The 20,907-nt window shown below is 44.0% G+C and overlaps 1 protein-coding gene across 1 annotated transcript in view; it reads left to right on the top strand.

Moving 5' to 3' along the window:
* The first annotated feature begins 1,803 nt into the window (after positions 1–1,803).
* The window catches only part of Osbpl11 (oxysterol binding protein like 11), a 62,953-nt gene continuing 43,849 nt past the window's right edge, over positions 1,804–20,907 (top strand). The window contains exons 1-3 of the mRNA XM_057765378.1: positions 1,804–2,721; positions 17,107–17,175; positions 20,513–20,688. Coding sequence (XP_057621361.1) covers positions 2,528–2,721; positions 17,107–17,175; positions 20,513–20,688 — 439 coding nt within the window. The 5' untranslated portion in view covers positions 1,804–2,527. The remainder of the gene's footprint in view (positions 2,722–17,106; positions 17,176–20,512; positions 20,689–20,907) is intronic.

Below are 20,907 nucleotides of genomic sequence, written 5' to 3'. Positions count from 1 at the left end.
TTATTTGTTTGTTTGTTTTTTGTTTTGTTTTGCTTTTTCGAGACAGGGTTTCTCTGTAGCTTTGGAGCCTGTCCTGGAACTAGCTCTTGTAGACCAGGCTGGTCTTGAACTCACAGAGATCCGCCTGCCTCTGCCTCCCAAGTGCTGGGATTAAAGGCGTACGCCATCACTGCCCAGCACTTTTACCTTTCTTGATTTTATATATCTTTCCTTGCTTCTTACTCCGTGGCCGACTGTGTGGCTGGTGGTTGGCCCCTCATCCTATTTCCTTCTTCTTTTCTCCTCCTTCCCTCATCTATTTATCCTCTCTGCCCACCAGACCTGCTTATTTCTCTCTCCTGCCCAGCTATTGGCCATTCAGCTCTTTATTAGGCCAATCAGGTGTTTAGGCAGGTAAAATAACACAGCTTCACAGAGTTAAACAAATGCAACATAAAAGAATGTAACACAACCGGGTGGTGGGGGTGCACACCTTTAATCCCAGCACTCGGGAGGCAGAGGCAGGCGGATCTCTGTGAGTTCGAGACCAGCCTGGTCTACAAGAGAGTTCCAGGGCAGCCAGGACATGGAGAAACTGTCTACAAAACAAACAAGTACACTACACCCGTGTTCTTCTCAAATAGTTGTCACCCAGGTTCATCTGCCCACCTGGCAGAATTACACTTTTCCTATGAAGAGACGGAGTCAGTGGCAGGTCAGGCCTTGTGAATGGTTGTGGCCTGCTCTGCCCCCTTGAGTGGTCTCGTAGGGCCATGCTTTGATAAGGGGATGGACCTAATGGCTGGCTGTAAGGGAGGGTTCTCTCCCTTTGTTACAGAGTTGGAGTCTAACTGGAGGTCAGTTCAGCGAATAAACTTTCTTAGCGACCCTGGACTTTAATTATGGCACAATTTCTTCCTTACGGTTTGCAGCAAGCCTACTATTACTTTTCTTTCAGTAGTATTGGAGGCAGCTCTCCCTTAGCTAAACTCTGTTAAATCCTTTATAGCATCAATCTCATTATTTCAAATTTTTGCTGCATCACCAAGATCTCTAATTTCCAAGATAATTTCCTTTCCTTTTTTTGGGGGGGTGGTGGTGGGGTGAGTGTTTTTTTTTTAATTTATTTTGGTTTTTGGAGACAGAATTTCTCAGTGTAGCCTTGGCCTCGAACTCACAGAGATCCGCCTGCCTTCAGAGTGTTGGGATTAAAGGCATCACCACTGCCCGACTCCTTTTATTTTCTAAGACTGATTTACCTTAGAGTCCAATTTACCTTAGAGTCCAATTTCATGTTTGTTTTTTTAAAATATTTATTTATTAATTATGTATACAATATTCTGTGTGTATGCCTGAAGGCCAGAAGAGGGCACCAGACCTCATTACAGGTGGGAATTGAACTCAGGACCTTTGTTTGGCAGAGCAGGCAATGCTCTTAACCGCTGAGCCATCTCTCCAGCCCCATGGTTTTGTTGTTCCAAAATCACCGAACAGGTGTTTTATCCCTTTGCTCCGTAAATTCTTAATTTCTTTCGTTCATTCATTCATTTTAGGTTCCCTTAAAACGGCACGGAAAGGGGCTCTACAAGAGAGTGTAAGAGCTGTTTAGCAAGACCATTTCATTCCCTTGTCCCTCCCTCCTTCCTCCCCCTCCCCTCCCTCCCAGAGCCTTTCCTTGCAGCCTCGACCTCCAGCTCCTTCGCCCTAGATTCCCTGTCACCGCCTCCTTTCGGGCTCGGCTGCCCCAATTAAAGATGGCGCCGGCGCTTCAGCTCTAGCGGAAATGAGTTCACACGACACCGGAAAGGAAGGCGGGGAGAGCTAGCAGGCGGGTGGGTGACCGGCTGTGGGTGGGGCGGCGGCCGGGGCCCTGGCTTTTACTTTTAGGGCTGGGGCGGCTCCAGGGACCGGTCCGCTCAGGTGAAGTCCGCCGAGCGTCAGGACCAGGGGTGTCGGAGGAGGCCGCCGCGAACCTCTCACCTTCGACCCCCGCTGAAGCGGCCTCGGAGCCGGCGGCGTCTGCCCGACCCTCGGCGGGCTGCGCGCGACCGCTCCGGTTCAGTGTGGGGCTGCGGCGGGAACCGCCGAACTGGCTGGACGGGTCCTTTTTTCTGAGGACCCGGCGGAGGAGAAGAGGCAGCGCGACCGGCCCACCTCCCGAGCCCCGAGGTCAGGCCGCGGACTCCGGGGCTCCTCGGCCGTGGTCTCCCGTCCTTGCCCCCGCGTTCCCGGCCGGAGGATCCGCGACCTCGCCCGCGCCGCCCGGCTGCTCCTCCGAGTGTGGCAACGAGCCCTCTGGCGGGGTGATCTGTCCTCCTTGTTCTTGCTCGGGAGAGGCAGCTATCGGAAGGGGACCTGTGCTCTTTAAAAGTTTGAACCAAAGTGGAAATGCGTGTCCTCGTTTTCTGGACCGCTGACGGTTTCCACTCTACCCGCGGTCTGAGATCACATTCAGAGTAAAAAAAAAAAACAAAACAAGAGAGAAAGAAACGGGGAAAGTACCTCCAAGAGCCCTCTGCAGGTGATTCCTCTCGCCCGAGAAGGGCAGATGAACTTTGGAGTTAAGATGCAGGGAGGTGAGCCGGCACCGGTCCTGAAAGTCTCGGAGAGTGAAGGGAAGCTGGAGGGCCTGGCCACCGCGGTGACCCCGAACAAGAACAGCAGCAACAGCAGCTGTGGGGGTGCCATCAGCAGTAGCAGCAGCAGCAGCCGCGGTGGCAGCACGAAAGGCTGGCAGTACAGGTATGGTCCTCCAAAGTGATGTTCTGGGGTGGAAGGGAATGTTTGGGTGTTTGCATGTTGCAGTTGGAAGGCCACTTCCGAAGCTGCTAATCTTTCCTGGAGCTAGATCCTCTGCTTCCTGTATTCATTCGGAAATACATTCAACAGGTATCTGTTGAGGCCTTTTGAGGAATTCGGAAATGTACCCCAGAATTTCCTCTACTGCTCAAGGGTTTATTCGTCTTCTGATTTCTTCCTGTCCTCACTTCTGTTTTTGCCTCTGTTGTAATTTGTTTACGAGTAAGCCTGGGTGGCTGTTAGAAAAGAAACTGTTGAACTCAGCACTCTCAGCAGCTAGCAAACGCTGCGTGCTCAAAGTTGTGGAATGATGGAAGAAGAGTGCCCTACCCTTTGGGTGCTTGTGACTTAGAAACGGGGAGGGACGTAAATACTTAGGGTTCAAAGGCGAAGAGACAGTATGGACAATTTTCATTATTATAAATGAAAAATTTAAGGAACAAGAAAGAGTTCCTGGAGAAACAACAAAAGCTTCATTTTTGTGTTTTTTTTTTTTTTAATATATGTGAAGTGTAGGGAGAGATTACTGTCCATAATTCTAAGAATGAACAAAATCCGGGCATCCTGTGATGTTGGAACTGCAGTGATGAATACTTAAATTTTGATTAACTGCCTGGGAGTTTAACTACTAGGGGCTTTTTGGTTTTTGATCGTATTGAGCTCTTTGACTGCACCAGTGAAACATGTGTGAAACTTAGAAGGGGTTAGAACCAACATTTTGTGAAAGACACGTATTTATTGTGAATACTATTACGTGAAGTGTGCCTGTAGTACAACATGCAAACATGTACTGGGTGTGGTGGCATTCTTCTTTAATCCCACCACACAGGCGGCTGAGGCAGGAGAATATCTGTGTGTTGTAGGGAGCTGCAGGCTGTGTTCCTGCTGCCCCAGCTCCTAGTCGCCTGGCTAGCTTATGCCCCGAAATAACAACACACAAACTGTATTCTTTTAAACACTGCTTGGCCCATTATATCTAGCCTCTTCTCGGCTAACTCTTGCACCTGGACTAGCCCATTTCTAATAATGTGTGTAGCACCCCAAGGTGTGCTTACCGGGAAGATTCTAGCCTACGTCCACCCTGGGTCGGAGCTCCATTGCACCTGCCTCAGAGAGGAGAGCTATCAAGTCTGAGCTCACTTCCTCTTCCTCCCAGCATTCTGTTCTGTTTACTCCACCCACCTATGTTCTAACCTATGAAGGCCAAGCAGTTTCTTTATTTTTTAACCAATAACCTTCCTCCATCATCTGTGAGTTCTAGGCCAGCCTGATCTGCATGGTGAGTTCCAGGATGGACAGCCAGGACTACATAGAGAGCCTGTATCAACCCCTCCCCCCACCGGAATCAAACTAAACCACCTAATATGCAAATATATATGTGTGTGTGTGTGTGTGAAATATGCATGGCTTGACTTTGCACAACTAAGAAAAGTAGGTAACTTTTTAATCGGCAAATGGGTATTGAACTAAAGGCAACATGATATCCCCTTTTGTGATTTCCTTCATTTTATTTTTTATGTGTATGAGGTTTGCCTACATGTGTGTATGTTTGTATGTGTGTGCTTTGGTTGTCGAGGCCAGAAGAGGGAGTTATAGACAGTTGTGAGCTGCCACATGGGTGCGGGGCACCAAACCCAGAACCCAGATCCTCTGGAAGAGCAGCCAGTGTTCTTAACTACTGAGCCATCTCTCCAGCCCCTTCCCTTTAGAGTTAAGATGAGCCCTTAGAAAATTCTTTTTGTGGGGGATACCTTGATATCATTAAAGGAAGTGAGGTAAAGTTCAGGATACCCAGAGTCCAGTCTTGTGTTAGTCTGACTTCTGAAAACCACTCTGAACTAAAGTGGAAAATCAAATAGAATAGAGTAAACACTCAGTGCTCAACTTGTGGTCTCCTTTTCCTGGCGTCTGCCCCCGGGCTCAGAGTCTAAAGATGTGTAAAACAATAGTAACCATGCTAGAAAGTGGCCTATCCTTTGCTCTAGAAGCAGTTTATGCTTCCTGCCTCTTATTTACTAAGTAGTCTATGCCGTTTGCTCTGTCCTTACCAAGGGATGAAAATACCAAGTGAGTATTTTCACATCTTCATTCCACCCGAGCCCCCGGAAGTCGACATGCCTTTAGAATACTTTGACACTTCTCTCTGAGCCACAGCTGCACCCTCGTCCCATTTTCTTGACTTCCTGACCGTACTCTCTCTTGTTTGCCCTTCACGCCATCGGCTGGTTTTTTTTTTTTTTTTTGCCCTCTTCCAAGCTGGTCTTATGCTCTTGTGCTGTGGACTCTTTATCTCTTTCTCCTTTCTGACCTCAGCTAATGGAGTCTGAGTCAGGAAACCTTTCAGGAACTCTAGAGCCACGTACACAACTGCTGATCTGAGCATTACCAGTCTCATCAGTAGCTTTAGTCTCTACAGTAATTTGATACTATCTCCATTTTGAAAATGTACATTGTTAGGTAGGTGGGGTGTGTGTGTGTGTACGTGCGCGTGCATGTTTTGAGATAGGATCTCATGTAGCCCAGGCTTGCCCTGTTTGCTATATAGCTGAGGATGACATTGAACTCCTGATCTTCAGGCCTACAAAGTGTTGAGATTATAGGCAGGCTTAAGATGTGAATTAACATTTTAAAATGTTAATTAATATCATATTTAAAACATTTTGTTAGCCGGGCAGTGGTGGCGCACGCCTTTAATCTCAGCACTCGGGAGGCAGAGGCAGGCGAATCTCTGTGAGTTTGAGCCCAGCCTAGTCTACAAGAGCTAGTTCCAGGACAGGCACCAAAGCTACAGAGAAACCCTGTCTCAAATAAATAAATAAATAAAACATTTTGTTAACTTCTTTTTTTAAAATAATAAGACTTTACATATGTAACATATTTGCCTTTACATGCTTGTCCCAACCATCCAGTTTTCCTCCCCAGAGAAATTATTTTTACTGATTTTTTTAAATTTGTTTTGTTTGTTTGTTTGTTTTGTGTTTTTTTGAGACAGGGTTTCTGTACATATCCTGGTTGTCTTAGGATTCACTGTGTGCATCAGGCTAGCTTCAAACTCCCAGTAATCTTCCTGCCTCTGTTTCCCAAGTGCTGTGGTTTAGTTTCCTTCCTTCCTTCCCTCCTTCCCTTCTTCCTCCCTCTCTCCCTCCCCCCCTCCCTCCCTCGCTGCCTTCCTATTGTTTTTTACTTGTGTGTATTCATGTCTTTGAAGACAAGTTCTCATGTGTATGCAGGTATGCATGCCTGAGAGCACATGGAGCCCAGAATAGGGCATTGGGTCCCTCCGAGCTGGAGTTGCAGATTCTCGTGGAACTTCTGGCTTGTTAGTGGATGCTGGGCTTAGAACTCCAGTCCTCATGGTTGTGCAGCCGTCGATTTTAACCTCTTACCCATTTCCAGTCCCTCCCTTTACCACCACACCTGGTTTTATTTGAGACAGGGTCTTACTGTGTAATTCTGACTGTCCTGAACTAGGAAGACCAAGATGGTTTATGCCTCTCCGGTGCTGGGATTAAAGGAGTGCCTGGCCCTCCAGCCCTTTTTATGGTCTCTTGCTATAGTGCCAGATAAAGTTGTATTATTTCTTTGTTTAGTAAGTGCTTATTTATACTCAATATGTTTTAGGATTTTATTTGTTTTTAGCAGTGTAGGGAATCAAACCTAGAACCTTGCAAGCATGTAGGCCAACAACATTTTATTTTTATATAGTTAAATTTTAAAAGTGTATTGTATTTATTTACTTGTCTGTATAAGAGCTAGAGCATAGCCTTAGTTCTCTCCTTCCACTATGGGTTCCAAGGATTGAAGTCAGTTCATTAGGTTTGGCAGCAAGTGTCTTTCCCCGCTGAACCATCTCTGTGGCCCTTAGTGCACTTTGTATGACAGACAACTCGTGTGTGTGGTGGGTGCATGTGGACACCAGAGATCGTCAGCAATCTTTGCCAGTTGTTTCCCACCACATTTTGATTTTAAGTATTTGAAAATGTATCGTTCTTTTCATGTATGGTGTGTATGAGCGTGTTTCTGTGCCATAGTGTCCGTGTGACGGTTAGAAGCAGTCTGTGGAAGTCGATGCTCTCCCTCCACTGAGGGCTGCAGAGACTGAACAGTGCCAGGCAAGTGCTTGTACCTGCCGAGCCTTCCCACTAGCCCTCATCCAGAGATCCTCCTTTCTCTAGCTAAGCAGTGGGATTACAGCTGCACACTGCTGTGCCCAGCTCTTATGTGGGTGCTGGGATCTGACTCGGCTCCTCATGTCTCAGGACTTCCTCATCTCCTTTTTAAAAATGATGGTGCTACCAGCAGTGGCGTCTGCACGCCTTTAATCCCAGCACTTGGCGGGCAGAGGCAGGGGGATCTCTGGAAATTCAAGGACAGCCTGGTCTACAGAAGGAGTTCCCGGAACAGCCAGGGTTACACAGAGAAACCTTGTCTTGAAAAAACTCAAAAAGAAAAAGAAAGAAAAGATATGTAGCAGCAAGCTTTCTTTTTGGACTATCTTTGGACCACCAGCCCACAAATAATGACCCAGAGACTTATTATTAGTTATGAATGCTTGGCCTTGCTTAGGCTTTTCTGACTAGCTCTTATAATTTAAATTAACCTACTTTTATCATTCTATGTTCTGCCTTGTGGCTTGGTTTCCTCTTCTTAGTACAGCACATCCGACTTACTCCAAATCTGCTGGTGAAATTATGCTCCTAGATACTTCCTCCTAGTATCTCAATCTCTCTCTCTCTGCCTAGACGCCCAGCCTATAGCTCCTGCCTGGTTATTGGTCATTCAGCTTTTTATTACACCAGTCACAGCACTACATCTTCACACAGTGTCCAAATATTCCATAACAGAGAAATATAGGTGAGCCAAATGTGTTATTACTATGTTACAAATTACCCCCAAGTCCAATGACTCAATTTACTAAAGCAATACCTTTGTATGTTTGAGGTAGGTGATGAGGGGGGAGTTGGAGAATGGGCTAGACAGGGGAATGGGACAGATGGACACCAGGTTTCCTTGTTGCTGAGGCTGTCCCGGAACCCCAGAACCTCCTGCCTCAGCCTTCCAAATTGATTAAAGACACGCTGGCAGCACTGATTACTTCAGTGTGTGTTGAAGGAGCTGCGGGCTGCGATCCTGCCGCCCTGCTCGCAGCCACCTGGCTAGCTTGTGCCCCAAAATAATAACACGGAAACTGTATTCTTTTAAACACTGCTTGGCCCATTATATCTAGCCTCTTCTTGGCTAACTCTCATATCTTGCTTAACCCATTTCTAATAATCTGTATAGCACCACGAGGTGGTGTCTTACCGGAAAAGATTCAGCATGTCTGACCTGGCGGCTGGCTCCATCGCATCTGGCTCACCTCCCTTCTTCCCAGCATTCTGTTCGGTCTACTCCGCCTATCTATGTTCTGACCTATCAGGCCAATCAGTTTTCTTTATTAATTAACCAATGAAACAACAGATAGATAAAGAACCTTCTACATCGAGTGTGTGGGTGGTATTCTGCTGGCTGTGTTCTTCACTGAAGCCACGGTCACTCAGAGGCTTGAATTCGGATAGGAAGGCTCTGTTCCCTTGGGCTCACAGCATAAATCAGTTCCCTTTCCCTTACTGGACAAAGATCCCAGGTCGTCATGGCTCATGGTCAGAGACCATGTGGACCTTTCCACAGAATATCCTGTAGCTGGGCGGTGTGTTTCATCAGAGGCAGGAATTAGAGTGAGAACTCTTAGCCAGACTTACGGCTCTCAGTCAGGTGCAGTCTTTCTAACCTAAGCGTGGAAGTGAGAGCACATTGCCTTTCTCCAGACATTGGACGCATGGCTTACACAGGGCTTGCACGCCAGGTCTCTGGATTATTGGGTACATGCCAGAAAATGTCTGCCATAGTTAGTAATGTAATGGAGTCTGGATGGTCACCCAGTAGTGAGCTTTTTTGTCTGTTTTGTTCGCTGTTCAAGACAGGGTTTTTCTGTGTAGCTTTGGAGTCTGTCCTGGAACTTGTTTTGTAGACCAGGCTGGCTTCTAACTCATGAGATGTGCCTGCCACTGCCTCCGAAGTACTAGGAGTAAAGGTGGCCACCTGAGACCTTTTTTTTTTTTTATATGATCAAACAAATTTGATTTGATTGTTAGGGAATAAGAGGCATTTGGGTGCTAGGAAATGAACCACAGTGACCTAGACACAAGATAGAAAGGGTAAAGGGAGATTCGGATGAGAGGTGGTGCTGAAGGAAGGAAATACAAATTGACCCCAGTCGTCACCCGTATTTAAAATTCTGAAAATCTAGAGAAGAAATTAATTTGGTTCAGTTGGATTATGCATTTGACTCAATATGCCCAGTATTTACTCGGGCTGTTCATATCCAACTAGCTTCAGAATGGAGGGATGGAGAGTACAGGTAATGGTCTTTCTGGTATTCAGCATGTCCTCTCTCGCCACACTTGATCCTCATAGTTCTCAGAGCTGTAGTACACTGTCTCTGTCTTACAGTGGAAGAAAATGGAAGCGGAAATGAGTTGGCCAGGATCCCACAGCTTGGAAGACTTTTTATTTCTAGGTAGTTACTGCATAGAGATATTAAAAGAAGATAGGCTGTAAATGAGCGGATACTTATTGATGATAGTTTAATACATGTTTTGTCTCATGTTTTTCTAGGGCTCTGACTCATAACAAATATTTTTGAGCCTCTTGAGTGTGTGAGCCACCCATTTATGTGCATAGATGTACACACCCAGACGAGTGGAACATGGAAGCTCCTGGGCTTCATTTTCAGCGTCATTGAAAAAATCAGAAGAAAGAACCTCGTTGGTATTTGCAGACTGTCTCATGATGACCTTAAGAAAAAGTTGGTTGAATTTATTCTGTTAGCCTTAAATTATCTTTCTTTTGGAGTCGTTTATATTCATATATGGATTTTACTTACCATTTGTAGGGAAGATAGCATTCTTAATTCTGGAGCCTTCCTTTTTCACAGTGAATGGTAACAGTTCATAAGTAAATTTCCTCTTTATTTTCTCAGTGTCACCTTCAAGGGAAATTTGCAATTCTATAACTACACTGTCTGTTTTTTGACGTGAACAGAAAGGAGCAAACCAAAGGAAGCAGTGAAAGGCAAGCTTGGGCATGTATGGTAGGGACTACCTTTTCTCAAAAGTTTTAAACATTTAAATATTTTTATTTTAGACTCAAAAAAAAAAACAGCTAGCCATGATGAACAGGCAGATCTCTTTTCCTTCCTTCCTTCCTTCCTTCCTTCCTTCCTTCCTTCCTTCCTTCCTTCCTTCCTTTCTTCCTTCCTTTTTGTTACTGGCCAATCAGCGTTTTATTAAAAATAATGCAAGTAACAGAATAAAAGACCATTCAGCACTCGGGAGGCAGAGGCAGGCGGATCTCTGTGAGTTCGAGAGCTAGTTCCAGGACAGGAACCAAAAAGCTACAGAGAAACCCTGTCTCAAAAAAATCAAAAAAAAAAAAAAAAAAAAAAGAATAAAAGACCATTGTCCCGCAGCATTTCCCCCCTTAAAAAAAAAAAAAAGACCTGAATCTAATATCCTTTGTTTAACTTTTCTCCTGACCATTATTCATAACAACTTGTAACCAACATTCTAAACAAAGGAAAATATCCACAGTCGATTTTTAGGGAATGTGGGCATAGTTTTCCAGGTTACTTCCTGCTGATTGGGGGCACCGATAATCTTATGGGGACCTAAACAAAATTTAAGATTATGGTCAAGCCCTGAGTGGAAAATTCTGTGGGGCTTGATCATCTCAGCCAGCAGTCTTGAGGCTGTTCTGGAAGTAGATGTCAGACATCTGGACCATCCACTCCTATCAGAGATTTCTCAGGGGTCTTCCTTTATCAAACCTTATTTTTCTTAGCCTAGAATGAGTCCACAACCTCTCATTTCCTGTGGAAACAAAAGCAAAACTTCTTCTCCAAAGTAATTTTGAAGTCAAGGCATTTACAAAATATTTATGTTTTGTTAATCCAGCAGCATTTATATTCAAATGTTTTTTAGCAGCTGTTGTTCTTTCCTCAGCTGTCAAGCAATATAAAGACAACATAATAATATACAGTATCCAGATTCTCTGTGTTTTCCATCTTTACATGGCTTTATTTTAAACTCTATTTCTTTTATTTTTAATTTTTGACTTTTGAGACAGGGTTTCTCTGTGTATCTTTGTCCTGGAACTCAGTTTGTAGACCAGTCTGGCCTCCAACTCACAGAGATCCACCTGCCTCTGCCTCCTGAGTGCTGGGATTAAAGGCATGCGCCACCACCGCCCGGCTTTATTTACTAATTCTTGTAATTTGTGTAGCCTAGAAAACGACTATGGAACAAAAGGAGGTCAGTACCTTTGCTCACAAGACATGCCTTGGAAGATAAGGATCATATCTCATTTGTCATATGTTTTGCTGTTTGTGATGAAATAAGGTCTCATGATGAAATAAAGTCTTGCTTGGCAGAGTCGGTAGTATTGCTCACTGCTTTTCACAAGATGTGTGTTCGAGCAAGACTTGAGGTTCTGGCCTTTAACACAGTCTGTCTGTCCTCTGTGTAGGCGTCACTTGCCCTCTGTGGCCCACTGGGATTTGCCTGAAAATCAATCTGTGCTGTTGTTGCTCTGAGAACTGAAGTCTGTCATTTCCCCCCAGGAGTCTTCTGCTGCTGTCTGTGAACTCGTAGCTAATTTGCTAGCTTGTGAGTAGGGTGATCCTCAGACCGTTTACAGTTTCCAACACAATATCTACTGGAGAGGAATACAATAGTAAAAATGATTAGTTTTGGTACTGGAATCAAACCAATGGACTTGAGCTTGCTAGGTAAGTTCTCTACCACTGAGCTATGTCCCCAGCCCAATCAGTAGTTAAATATACATAATCACACATATTATAATGTTTGTATTTTATTTATATGGTCATTATTTATGATAAATCTATCTTTCACAAAATTTTACCTTTAAGTCCTTCTAAGCTTCTACACATTCCACAAATGCAGTTCCTAAGCTAAAAAGAACCAGAGTTAGACACACAGGCTATTAAGCAAAACTTAAGGCTTCATCCCTGTGATTCAGCACTGGCATGCCCTGATTTCATGCCCTCTTAAAGTTATGGATTGGAAGCTGGGCGGTGGTGGCGCACGCCTTAAATCCCAGTGATTGGGAATCAGAGACAGGTGGATCTCTGTGAGTTTGAGGCCAGCCTGGTCTACAGAGCTAGTTCCAGGACAGGCTCCAAAGTTACAAAAAGAAATCCTGTCTCAAAACACCCAAAAAGATTTTTAAAAATTATGGATTGTAAGTTTCTCCTATATTTTAGCAAAAACCAAGCAGCATTTTGTTGCTTCTCCAGGAATGCTTGTTCTTGTTAACTCCAGTCTCTGATAGTACTGAGCAGTGCTGGCCTCACACTCACCTTGAAATTCCCATAGGCCTCTGGTCTCTGCCACTCTTCTCTCCATTGCTGATAACCCCTTCATTTCACCCTTGAACTTTCCTTAGAGTTCTCTCTCAGACCCTGTCCATCTCTTATCACTTGAGCACCTTGAGTAATCATCTTGTTTACAACTGTGTCTTCAAATATGCTGTATGCACATAGACCAAGTGGACTGGAAGTTTCTGTCTGTATCTCAGCCATGCTGCCTAACCACGTACCTTCCTCTGTGCCCCTTATAGGTCCTTAAGGCCACTGTGAAAAAAATTTTTTTCCCCAAGACAGGGTTTCTCTGTAGCTTTGGAGCCTGTCCTGGAACTAGCTCTTGTAGACTAGGCTGGCCTCGAACTCACACCACCCCGCCACTGTGCAAATTACCAGCAAATGCAAATTCCTCTGTGACCCATTTGCTGCTGGAATCTAGCTTTTACCTTTGTCTCTGGTCTCTCTTCTGTCCCTTTCTCGTTTTATACTTAATCAGTACCAGGTCCTATCACCCTGTTACCGTAGAGTTCTGTACATATAGCCCCTGTTACCATAGAGTTCTGTACTTTGTTTAATGACATATCCTTTTTAGACAAGTATCATATCTATTCTTTCATCTGTGGTTCCTAGATTGCATATAGATACATGAAATTATCCTGTGAATGTGATGTGAAAGTAGAAGCAAAACTACTTAGTGGGACAAAGGGTACTGATGGGGGGAGGGGGAGGGTGTGCTCAACATATAATATATACTTGTACAAAAACTAGAAAAGTGAAAGAAGAACCGGTAGTGGTGGCGCACGCCTTTAATCCTAGCACTTGGAAAGCAGAGGCAGGTGGATCTCTGAGTTTGAGGCCACCCTGGTCTACAGAGTGAGTTCCAGATAGCCAGAGTCACACAGAGAAACCCTGTCTTGAAACAAACAAAAAAAAAAAGTGAAAGAAAAGGAAAGTCTTTTTAAACAGTATTGTAGTGACAGAGACTTGCTACAGGGTAACAATGTGTTCTCTCTCTCTCTCTCTCTCTCTCTCTCTCTCTCTGTGTGTGTGTGTGTGTGTGTGTGTGTGTGTGTGATGTGTTTCTTCTGGGGTTAGTTACAAATCTCAGGTGGAAAGATGCTACCTTTATATATTCCTTACTTTTCAGAGTACTTTATGTCTAGTAAGAATCATTAATTCTTTTTTTTATTGGGGGGAGTTAAGGCAGGGTTTCTCTGTGTAGCCCTGGGTGTCCTGGAACTCGCTTTGTAGACCAGGCTGGTCTCAAACTCAGATACCCACCTCTCTGCCTCCTGAGCTAGAATTAAAGGCTTGTGTCACCACTGCCTGGGGAATCATTTGTTCTTAAATGAACGTATCTGAAAGTATTTAAAAGCAAGCTTAGTTTTAGACATTTCATGTTTCTTAAGTCTGAAAGGTTAACAGTTACTGTGTTAGTCAAGCATGGAGCCCAACACCTGTGACCCTAGCCCTCAGGGAGTTGAAGTGGGAGAGATCACACATTCAAGGCTAGCCTAGGCTACCTAACAAGACTGTCTCAAAATAAAAACAAACAAAAAAGAAATGTGTAGTAGTAATGGAGATTCAGATCTGAAACAGTTGTTGTCTAGGAGGGAGTGTCAGACAAAACATATTAATATCACTTTGTAATTCAGTTAAGCAGCTCTTGAAAAGTTTCATAAACTTTAAAACCTTTCAAATGAATAAAAACATCACACAGTAATGAGATCCAGAGTCTCCCTCTGCAGTTTAACTGTTGTCGGTGTGGATAGTCTGGGAATGTACACCATGGATCTTACATTCAGTTTTGCATCTTTTTCTTCTCAAGACAGGGTTTCTCTGTGGCTTTGGAGCCTGTCCTAGAACTCGCTCTGTAGATAAGGCTGGCCTCTAACTCACAGAGATCCACCTGTCTCTGCCTCCTAGGTACTAGGATTAAATGCGTGCGCCACCACCATTCAGCTCCTAAATTTTACATTTTTAATATAGAATATATTTTATGCACTTATCCATTAAAAAAAGCCCATGGAAGTTTTAGAACTAGAAAAACAGTGAACTTGGTGTCCTCTTTGACCACTTTTGCCCATTCCCTGCCGTCAGTCCTTCCTTACAGTTCTTCCTTGTTCTGTCTTCATGTTAAACCGTACCTGCGTGTGCACACGTACAAATACCACTTAAGTTTTTATTTCATTATGAATATATTTTGGGGGTATTGCACATGCATGCTGGTGCTTGAGAAGGCCAGAGGCATTGGATCCCCCAGACTAGAGTTAAAAGCAGTTGTTAACCACAATTGCTGGGAACAGAACTCGTGACCACTGGGAGAGCAGTAAGTGCTCTTATCCACCAAGCCATCCCTCCAGCCGCCTTCACCAGCTGTTTTCATAGACAGCTTCCAGGACCAATTCCAAGGACACGGTATGCTGAAGAGATGAGAGATATACCCAGTCTGCTAAGCAGTGGGCTACTGCAGCACGGAAGGTAACTTCGCATTTCAGGTTACAGGGTCTGGTTCTTATCACCTGGTTAGTAGTACATAAAAGAGCGCATGATAAAATCTGTTATGTAGTGCTTTCTTCAATTCAGAACCAGATTGTCTGAATAGTAAAGGTTCGTTAAATGTGTACAAAAATGTCTATACTTGTAATGAGAGTGGAGCATGAGCCCTGGAGGATCACACACTGGGTCACAGACGTTCATCAGACATTTCCTAAGAGGTGCTTGAGACCAGCAATGTTTCAGGTTGGGAGGTTTCAGATTTTGGTGTATGCTTGTGGCTTTACTGGTGATATCCCTTAATCCCTTTGGATTTGGGATTTTTGAATTAGGGGATGCTAGCTTGTTTAAGGAGTTAGCGGGGCAGAAACGTGAACAAAAAGATGTTCGGGTTCAGCACGATGTTATGCTGCATGCCTGTCATCCCCACACTTGGGAGACAGAGGCAGGGGAGTCAGGAGTCTAAGGTCATCCTTGGCTGCATAGTGACTCTGAAAGCAGATGATGTTTTCCAAAACAAAACATTTGAGTTCCAATGGCCACCAGGTAACACAGTTGTTCCACGTCAATAGAGCCATCTGCCTCTGCCTCCCAAGTGCTGGGATTAAAGGCGTGCGCCACCACCACCCAGCTATGATAATTTTTTTTACATTTTTTATTGATATTTATTGAGCTCTATATTTTTGTCTGCTCCCCTCCCTGCCTCTCCCCTGCCCCCTCTTCCCTTCAACCCTCCCCCAAGGTCCTCATGCTCCCAATTTACTCAGGAGATCTTGTTTTTTTTCTACTTTCTACTTCCCATGTAGATTATATCTATGTAAGTCTCTCTTAGTGTCGCATTGTTGTCTAAGTTCTCTGGGATTGTGGTTTGTAGGCTGGCTTTCTTTTATGATACAATTTTTAATGGCTTGCTTTAATTAATTTTTGGTGTGTGCATGTAGGTGTGCACATGCATGCGTGTACAGGTGCTCCCATGTGGGGCGTGTGATGGCCAGACATTGGTGTTAGGTGTCTTCTCTATTGCTTTCTACTTTTTTTCTGTGTGTGTGTGTGTATGTGTGTATACACACAAGCATGAGTGTGTGCCATGGCATGTTTGGAAGTCAGGACAACTTGCTGGAATCACGTTGTTTCCTTCTACAGTGCAGGTTGAACACCTGAAACTCATCATCAGATTTGTTGGCCATTATCTTTCCCTGCTGAGCTAGATCACCAGCCCTTTACCTCATTCTGGGACCTGGAGCTAGACTGACTGGAAATCTTTCCATTTCTTCCCAGCACTGGGATTATAGGCACGTGCAGTCACCATCCAGCTTTTACACAGGGGTGGGGATCTGAACTCAGGTCCTCAGTGCACGGCAACCACTTTACCCACTGAGCTATCTCTTCAGCCCCTCCTTGATAGCTTTAACACATCTGTGATTTTGCTAGTAAGTATACTTAAGATTTTAGGAAAGTTTCTCCCCATCATCCACTTGTAGATAGTCTGGGGGAGTCCAGCTGCAGTGCTTTTAGGACTGCTACCAGGTAGGGAAGACACCCACAGACAGAGGCTTGGTGTGGAGAACCTGACTGAGAAGCAGTTCCCCAAATGGTGAATCATGAAATATCTTGATCCTTTGAGGAAGTAACTTCTGTGTTCTACCTCAGGCTTTGCAGATTGAGAGAGAGAGAGTGCAAGAGTCAGGGTATAGAGTTCTGGCCCTGGACAAAGAAGAACAGAAACAGTTCCCGGAAAACGATTGTGTGTTAAGTGCCCAAAGCAGAGGAAGGCTCTTCAGGAACTCATTTTGGGGTCGTTGTTTTAAATACAACACACAGAGTGTATTTGTTTCTGTATTTATGCAGTTTTATATTTGAAATATTAGTAAGAAGTGGACTATTGCACTTGTTTGGAAAAAATTTGGTAAATTAAAATCCTATGAGTAAAATTCTGGAGGAGGGGACCAGGGACCTCAATGAATCTGTTTATTTTTCTTCTGAAGGGTTTGGCTTTCTTTTTTTCTTTCTTTCTTTTTTTTTAATATTTATTTATTTATTATGTATACAATATTCTGTCTGCGTGTATGCCTGAAGGCCAGAAGAGGGCACCAGACCTCATTACAGATGGTTGTGAGCCACATGGCAATGCTCTTAACCTCTGAGCCATCTCTCCAGCCCCTTGGCTTTCTTTTTTTTCTGGTGTTTTGACACAGGACTCTCTGTAGCCCTCGCTGGCCTGTCTTTCCATATGTTGACCGGACTGCCCTTAAACTCACAGAATTCTCCTGCCTCTGCTTTCCTGAGGGCAGAGACTAAAGGCACATATGACTGTTGATGTCTCTGCAGCTGTTTGCGAACCTGCACAGCTGCCTCGCTGGGATTTCTTCTTACTGCTCACTAACTTTAGTTTTCTCCTCTCTTTCAAACAGCGACCACATGGAAAATGTTTATGGCTATTTAATGAAGTACACCAACCTCGTCACTGGGTGGCAGTACAGGTAAGTTGATTTCCTATCATGTCAGCTTCCTAAGAGATTGGGAGCTGATTGTGTTATATGCAGACATCAGTACAAATAGTTGGGAGCCTTTTAGAGAAAGGTCTACCTTATCTCTCCTACAAGTGGATGGCATTTTCCTTAGGTGGAGAGGTTGACATATGTCCAAGTGGCAGCTTCTAACTCTCAGAAATATCATTAAGAATAGAGTGCTGTGTTCACTTGCCATGTGTTTTTACTGTGTGCAGAGGTGAGGAAAATGGGCATTTGTGCTTGACTCTCAAAACTCTGTGACCTTGGAGGGTTAACTAGGCAGCCGACAGCCACACAGGCAGTGGGTGAGCAGGGCCTGGATCTCTCAAGTGCATGTGGACTTCACAGTTGCAGGCAGAGGTATTAAGCTTTTACTTTTTAAATTGAAATTAAATATATAGGATTTAAAGCATCCAACTCAGTGTTTTTTAAATATAGTCACCATTTTGTTCAACTGTAACAATCACCTATCTCCAGAACCTTCCTCCTCATCTCAGTCTAAAACTCTGTGCCCTTTATATAATAGTATCCCTCCACAAGCCTTCCCCCTACTTTGGTCTCTGGATTTTAATACTTCTGTCCCATGTCCATGGAGCCTACAATATGTGACCTTTGTGTGACTTTTTATCTCACTCTGTGTAATTTCAAGATTCACCTGTATGAATCTAGACTTGTATCACAACTTTGAGTTTTTTGTTGTTGTTGTTTCTTTTTTCTGAGACTGGGTTTCTCTGTGTGCCCTAGAACTCAGTCTGTAGACCAGGCTGTCCTCGAACGCAGAGGTCTGACTGCTTCTGCCTCATGAGTGCTGGTAGTAAAGATGTGGGCTACCGCCACCAGCTCTTTGATGGTTTTTATTTTATTTTTATGTTATATGTGAATGTGTGCATGAGTACACCCCTATGTACCTGAATATCACAGCAAGCATGTGGAGATCAGAGTGAGTTCTGTTTCCATAGTGTGGTGCCCAGGGATTGAACTGACTTCTTCAGACTTGACAACACTCCCTTATCCACTGAACCATTTTGTTGGCCCAATTTTAAAAATTAATTATTTGTGTGTGTGTGTGTGTGTGTGCACATCATACTGGCAGAAGTACCTTCACCCAATAAGCCGCTTCCCTGATCCATACCATTATTTAAAGACCAGTAATAGTCCAGTATGTATGTATGTGTATATAAAGCCTTTGTTTATTCATTCATCTATTGATGGACATTTGGGTTGTCTCTACCTTTGGCAATTGTAACTAATGCTTCTGTAAATGGTTTGCCAGTATCTGTTCAAGTCCGTGTTTTGTGTCTGTTCCAGGAAGTAGACTAATGGATGATACAGCACTGTGTGTGTGTGTGTGTGTGTGTGTGTGTGTGTGTGTGTGTATGTGTTTTAAAGAAATGAGCTGTGGCTGGGCATGGTGGCATACAACTTTAATTCCAGCACTCAGGAGGTCAAGGCAAGAAGATCTCTGTGAATTAGGCCAGTCTTGTCTACATGTCGAGGTCCTGGACAGCCAGGCTATATAAAGAGATCCTGACTCAAAAGACGAAAATAAAATAAATGAGCCCTTTCTATGTGGCCCAGGCTGAGTCTGAGCTCTTGAGCCTCAGCATGTGGAGCGACTAGGACTACAGATATTGCCCTTGTGCCTGGTTGTCCCCTTCTGCTCTGACCAGCAAAGTTCCGTGCACAAGGTTCTAATTCTCTGCCTCAGCTGTCGGGGTCCTCCTGTTTCTGCCTTGCTGGGATGATAGGCATGCGCAGCATGCAAGACTTTTCACGTGGGTGCCGATTTGCTGTCAGCTCCTCATGCTTGCAAGCACACGCGCTTACTCATTGAACCATTCCCCAGCCCTCAAATGCTCTCTGAAGTACTTAAATTAAAATTGGTAAATAAATAATTTTGAGTCTAAGGTCTATTTTAGTAGACAATTTATTTTCACAAAACTGTGTATCACACTGTTTCTAATTCACATGCATTTGGAGAATTCTGCTTTTAATATGATAGGATAATTCAAGTTGCTTTCTTCCTACCTTAAACAACACAGACTAGGATTAATGTTTTTCAGACATGTCATAGAAGTAAAGACAAAAATTTTTTATAAAAAGAACTGTTGTCCTATTGAAATTTGGGATCTTAGTTGATGCATCCTAAACTATCTAGTCTATAACTGAATCAGAACATCAAATTCTTTTCCAAAGTCCACCAGTGTTCCATTAAATTCTTTGCCAAAGAATATCAGTATTTCGTCGTTTAGTCTCAGGTTCCCTGTGTTCTGTGTCTCCAGTTGCAGTCTTTTCATTTTTAAACAAGGTAAGTAACCTTCACTTGTGACCTATCTAAAGATACAGTCACAACATCTTTCTAAGTGTACAGTTCACTGGTTAAATCGTAGATCAGATTCATTCCTTTAAAATTCATATTGATTACTGAGGGTTATTTTTTTTAAGACTGATTATTATTTTGTGTGTATGTGTGTAGGTACCTGTAGAGACCAAAAAAGGGCATTGGATCCCACTAGAACTGGAGTTATAGGTGATTTTAAGAATGGCTATTGGGAACCAAACTCAGGTCATCTGCAAGAGCAGTATGTCTCTGCAATTCCCATAGTCACTTTTATCTGGCGTCACACCAGCCTAGAGTTCATATTTGCCATAACAGGTCTCCCTGCCCTCGTGTGCAGTTTATCAGGAGAGTGTCCATCTAAAGAAGGGGTGCTTACTGTGTTCTTCCCTGGGAAACACTTCTCCTGGGGCTTGAGAAGGAGCTCAGATGGAGCGTCTGCCCAGGGTATATGAGGCCCTAGATTTGATCTCCAGCACCACAGAAATTACGTAAATAGATGTTTCTTCCTCAGCTCTGTGGCTTGTGCCTTTCTTTCTTTCTTTCTTTCTTTCTTTCTTTCTTTATTTATTTATTTATTTATTTATTTATGTTGTTTATGTTTTGGTTTTGAGACAAGGTTTCTCTGTAGCTCTGGTACCTGTTCTGGAACTCGCTCTTGGAGACCAGGCTGGCTTCAAACTCACAGAGATCCACCTGCCTCTGCCTTCCGAGTACTGGAATTAAAGGCATGCACCACCACCGCCCGGCTGTCTTGTACCTTTATTAAATGTGTCCAATTTTAAAGTAACTTTTGTCCTAGGAAGTTTGGTGTAGTTCCTGGTTTCCTTCTTGCCATGCTTTAGTTTTAGTTTTGTTTTGTTTTTTCCAATGAAAGCCCACTATAACTTTTAAATGCTTGAAGTTTGCATGCGTTAGTTTGGCTAGGACAAATGTTTAAAATTCACCACTTTCTTAACCTCATTGCAGGTTTTTTGTTTTAAACAATGAAGCTGGGCTATTGGAGTACTTTGTGAATGAACAGTCTAGAAATCAGAAACCCAGAGGTACTTTGCAGCTTGCAGGCGCTGTGATCTCGCCCAGCGATGAGGACTCCCACACCTTCACAGTGAATGCTGCCAGCGGGGAGCAGTATAAACTCAGAGGTAAACGGGGCGGTAGTGCTCACTTTTAATCTCAGCACTTGGGAGGCAGAGGTAGGCGGATCTCTTGAGTTTGAGGCCAGCCTGGTCTACAGAGCTGGTTCCAGGACAGCTAGGGCTGTTACACAGAGAAACCCTGTCTCAAAGACTAAAATAAGTAAACTCAGAGGTAGGCCGACCTAGTGCTGCGACCCCTCCACAGTGGCAGCTCTACTCTAGCTG

The sequence above is a fragment of the Chionomys nivalis genome, chromosome 3, assembly GCF_950005125.1.
Source record: "Chionomys nivalis chromosome 3, mChiNiv1.1, whole genome shotgun sequence".
NCBI classification, from domain to species: domain Eukaryota; kingdom Metazoa; phylum Chordata; class Mammalia; order Rodentia; family Cricetidae; genus Chionomys; species Chionomys nivalis.
The sequence above is the reverse complement of the archived record's forward strand: the minus strand, read 5'-3'. Positions and strand labels throughout refer to the sequence as shown.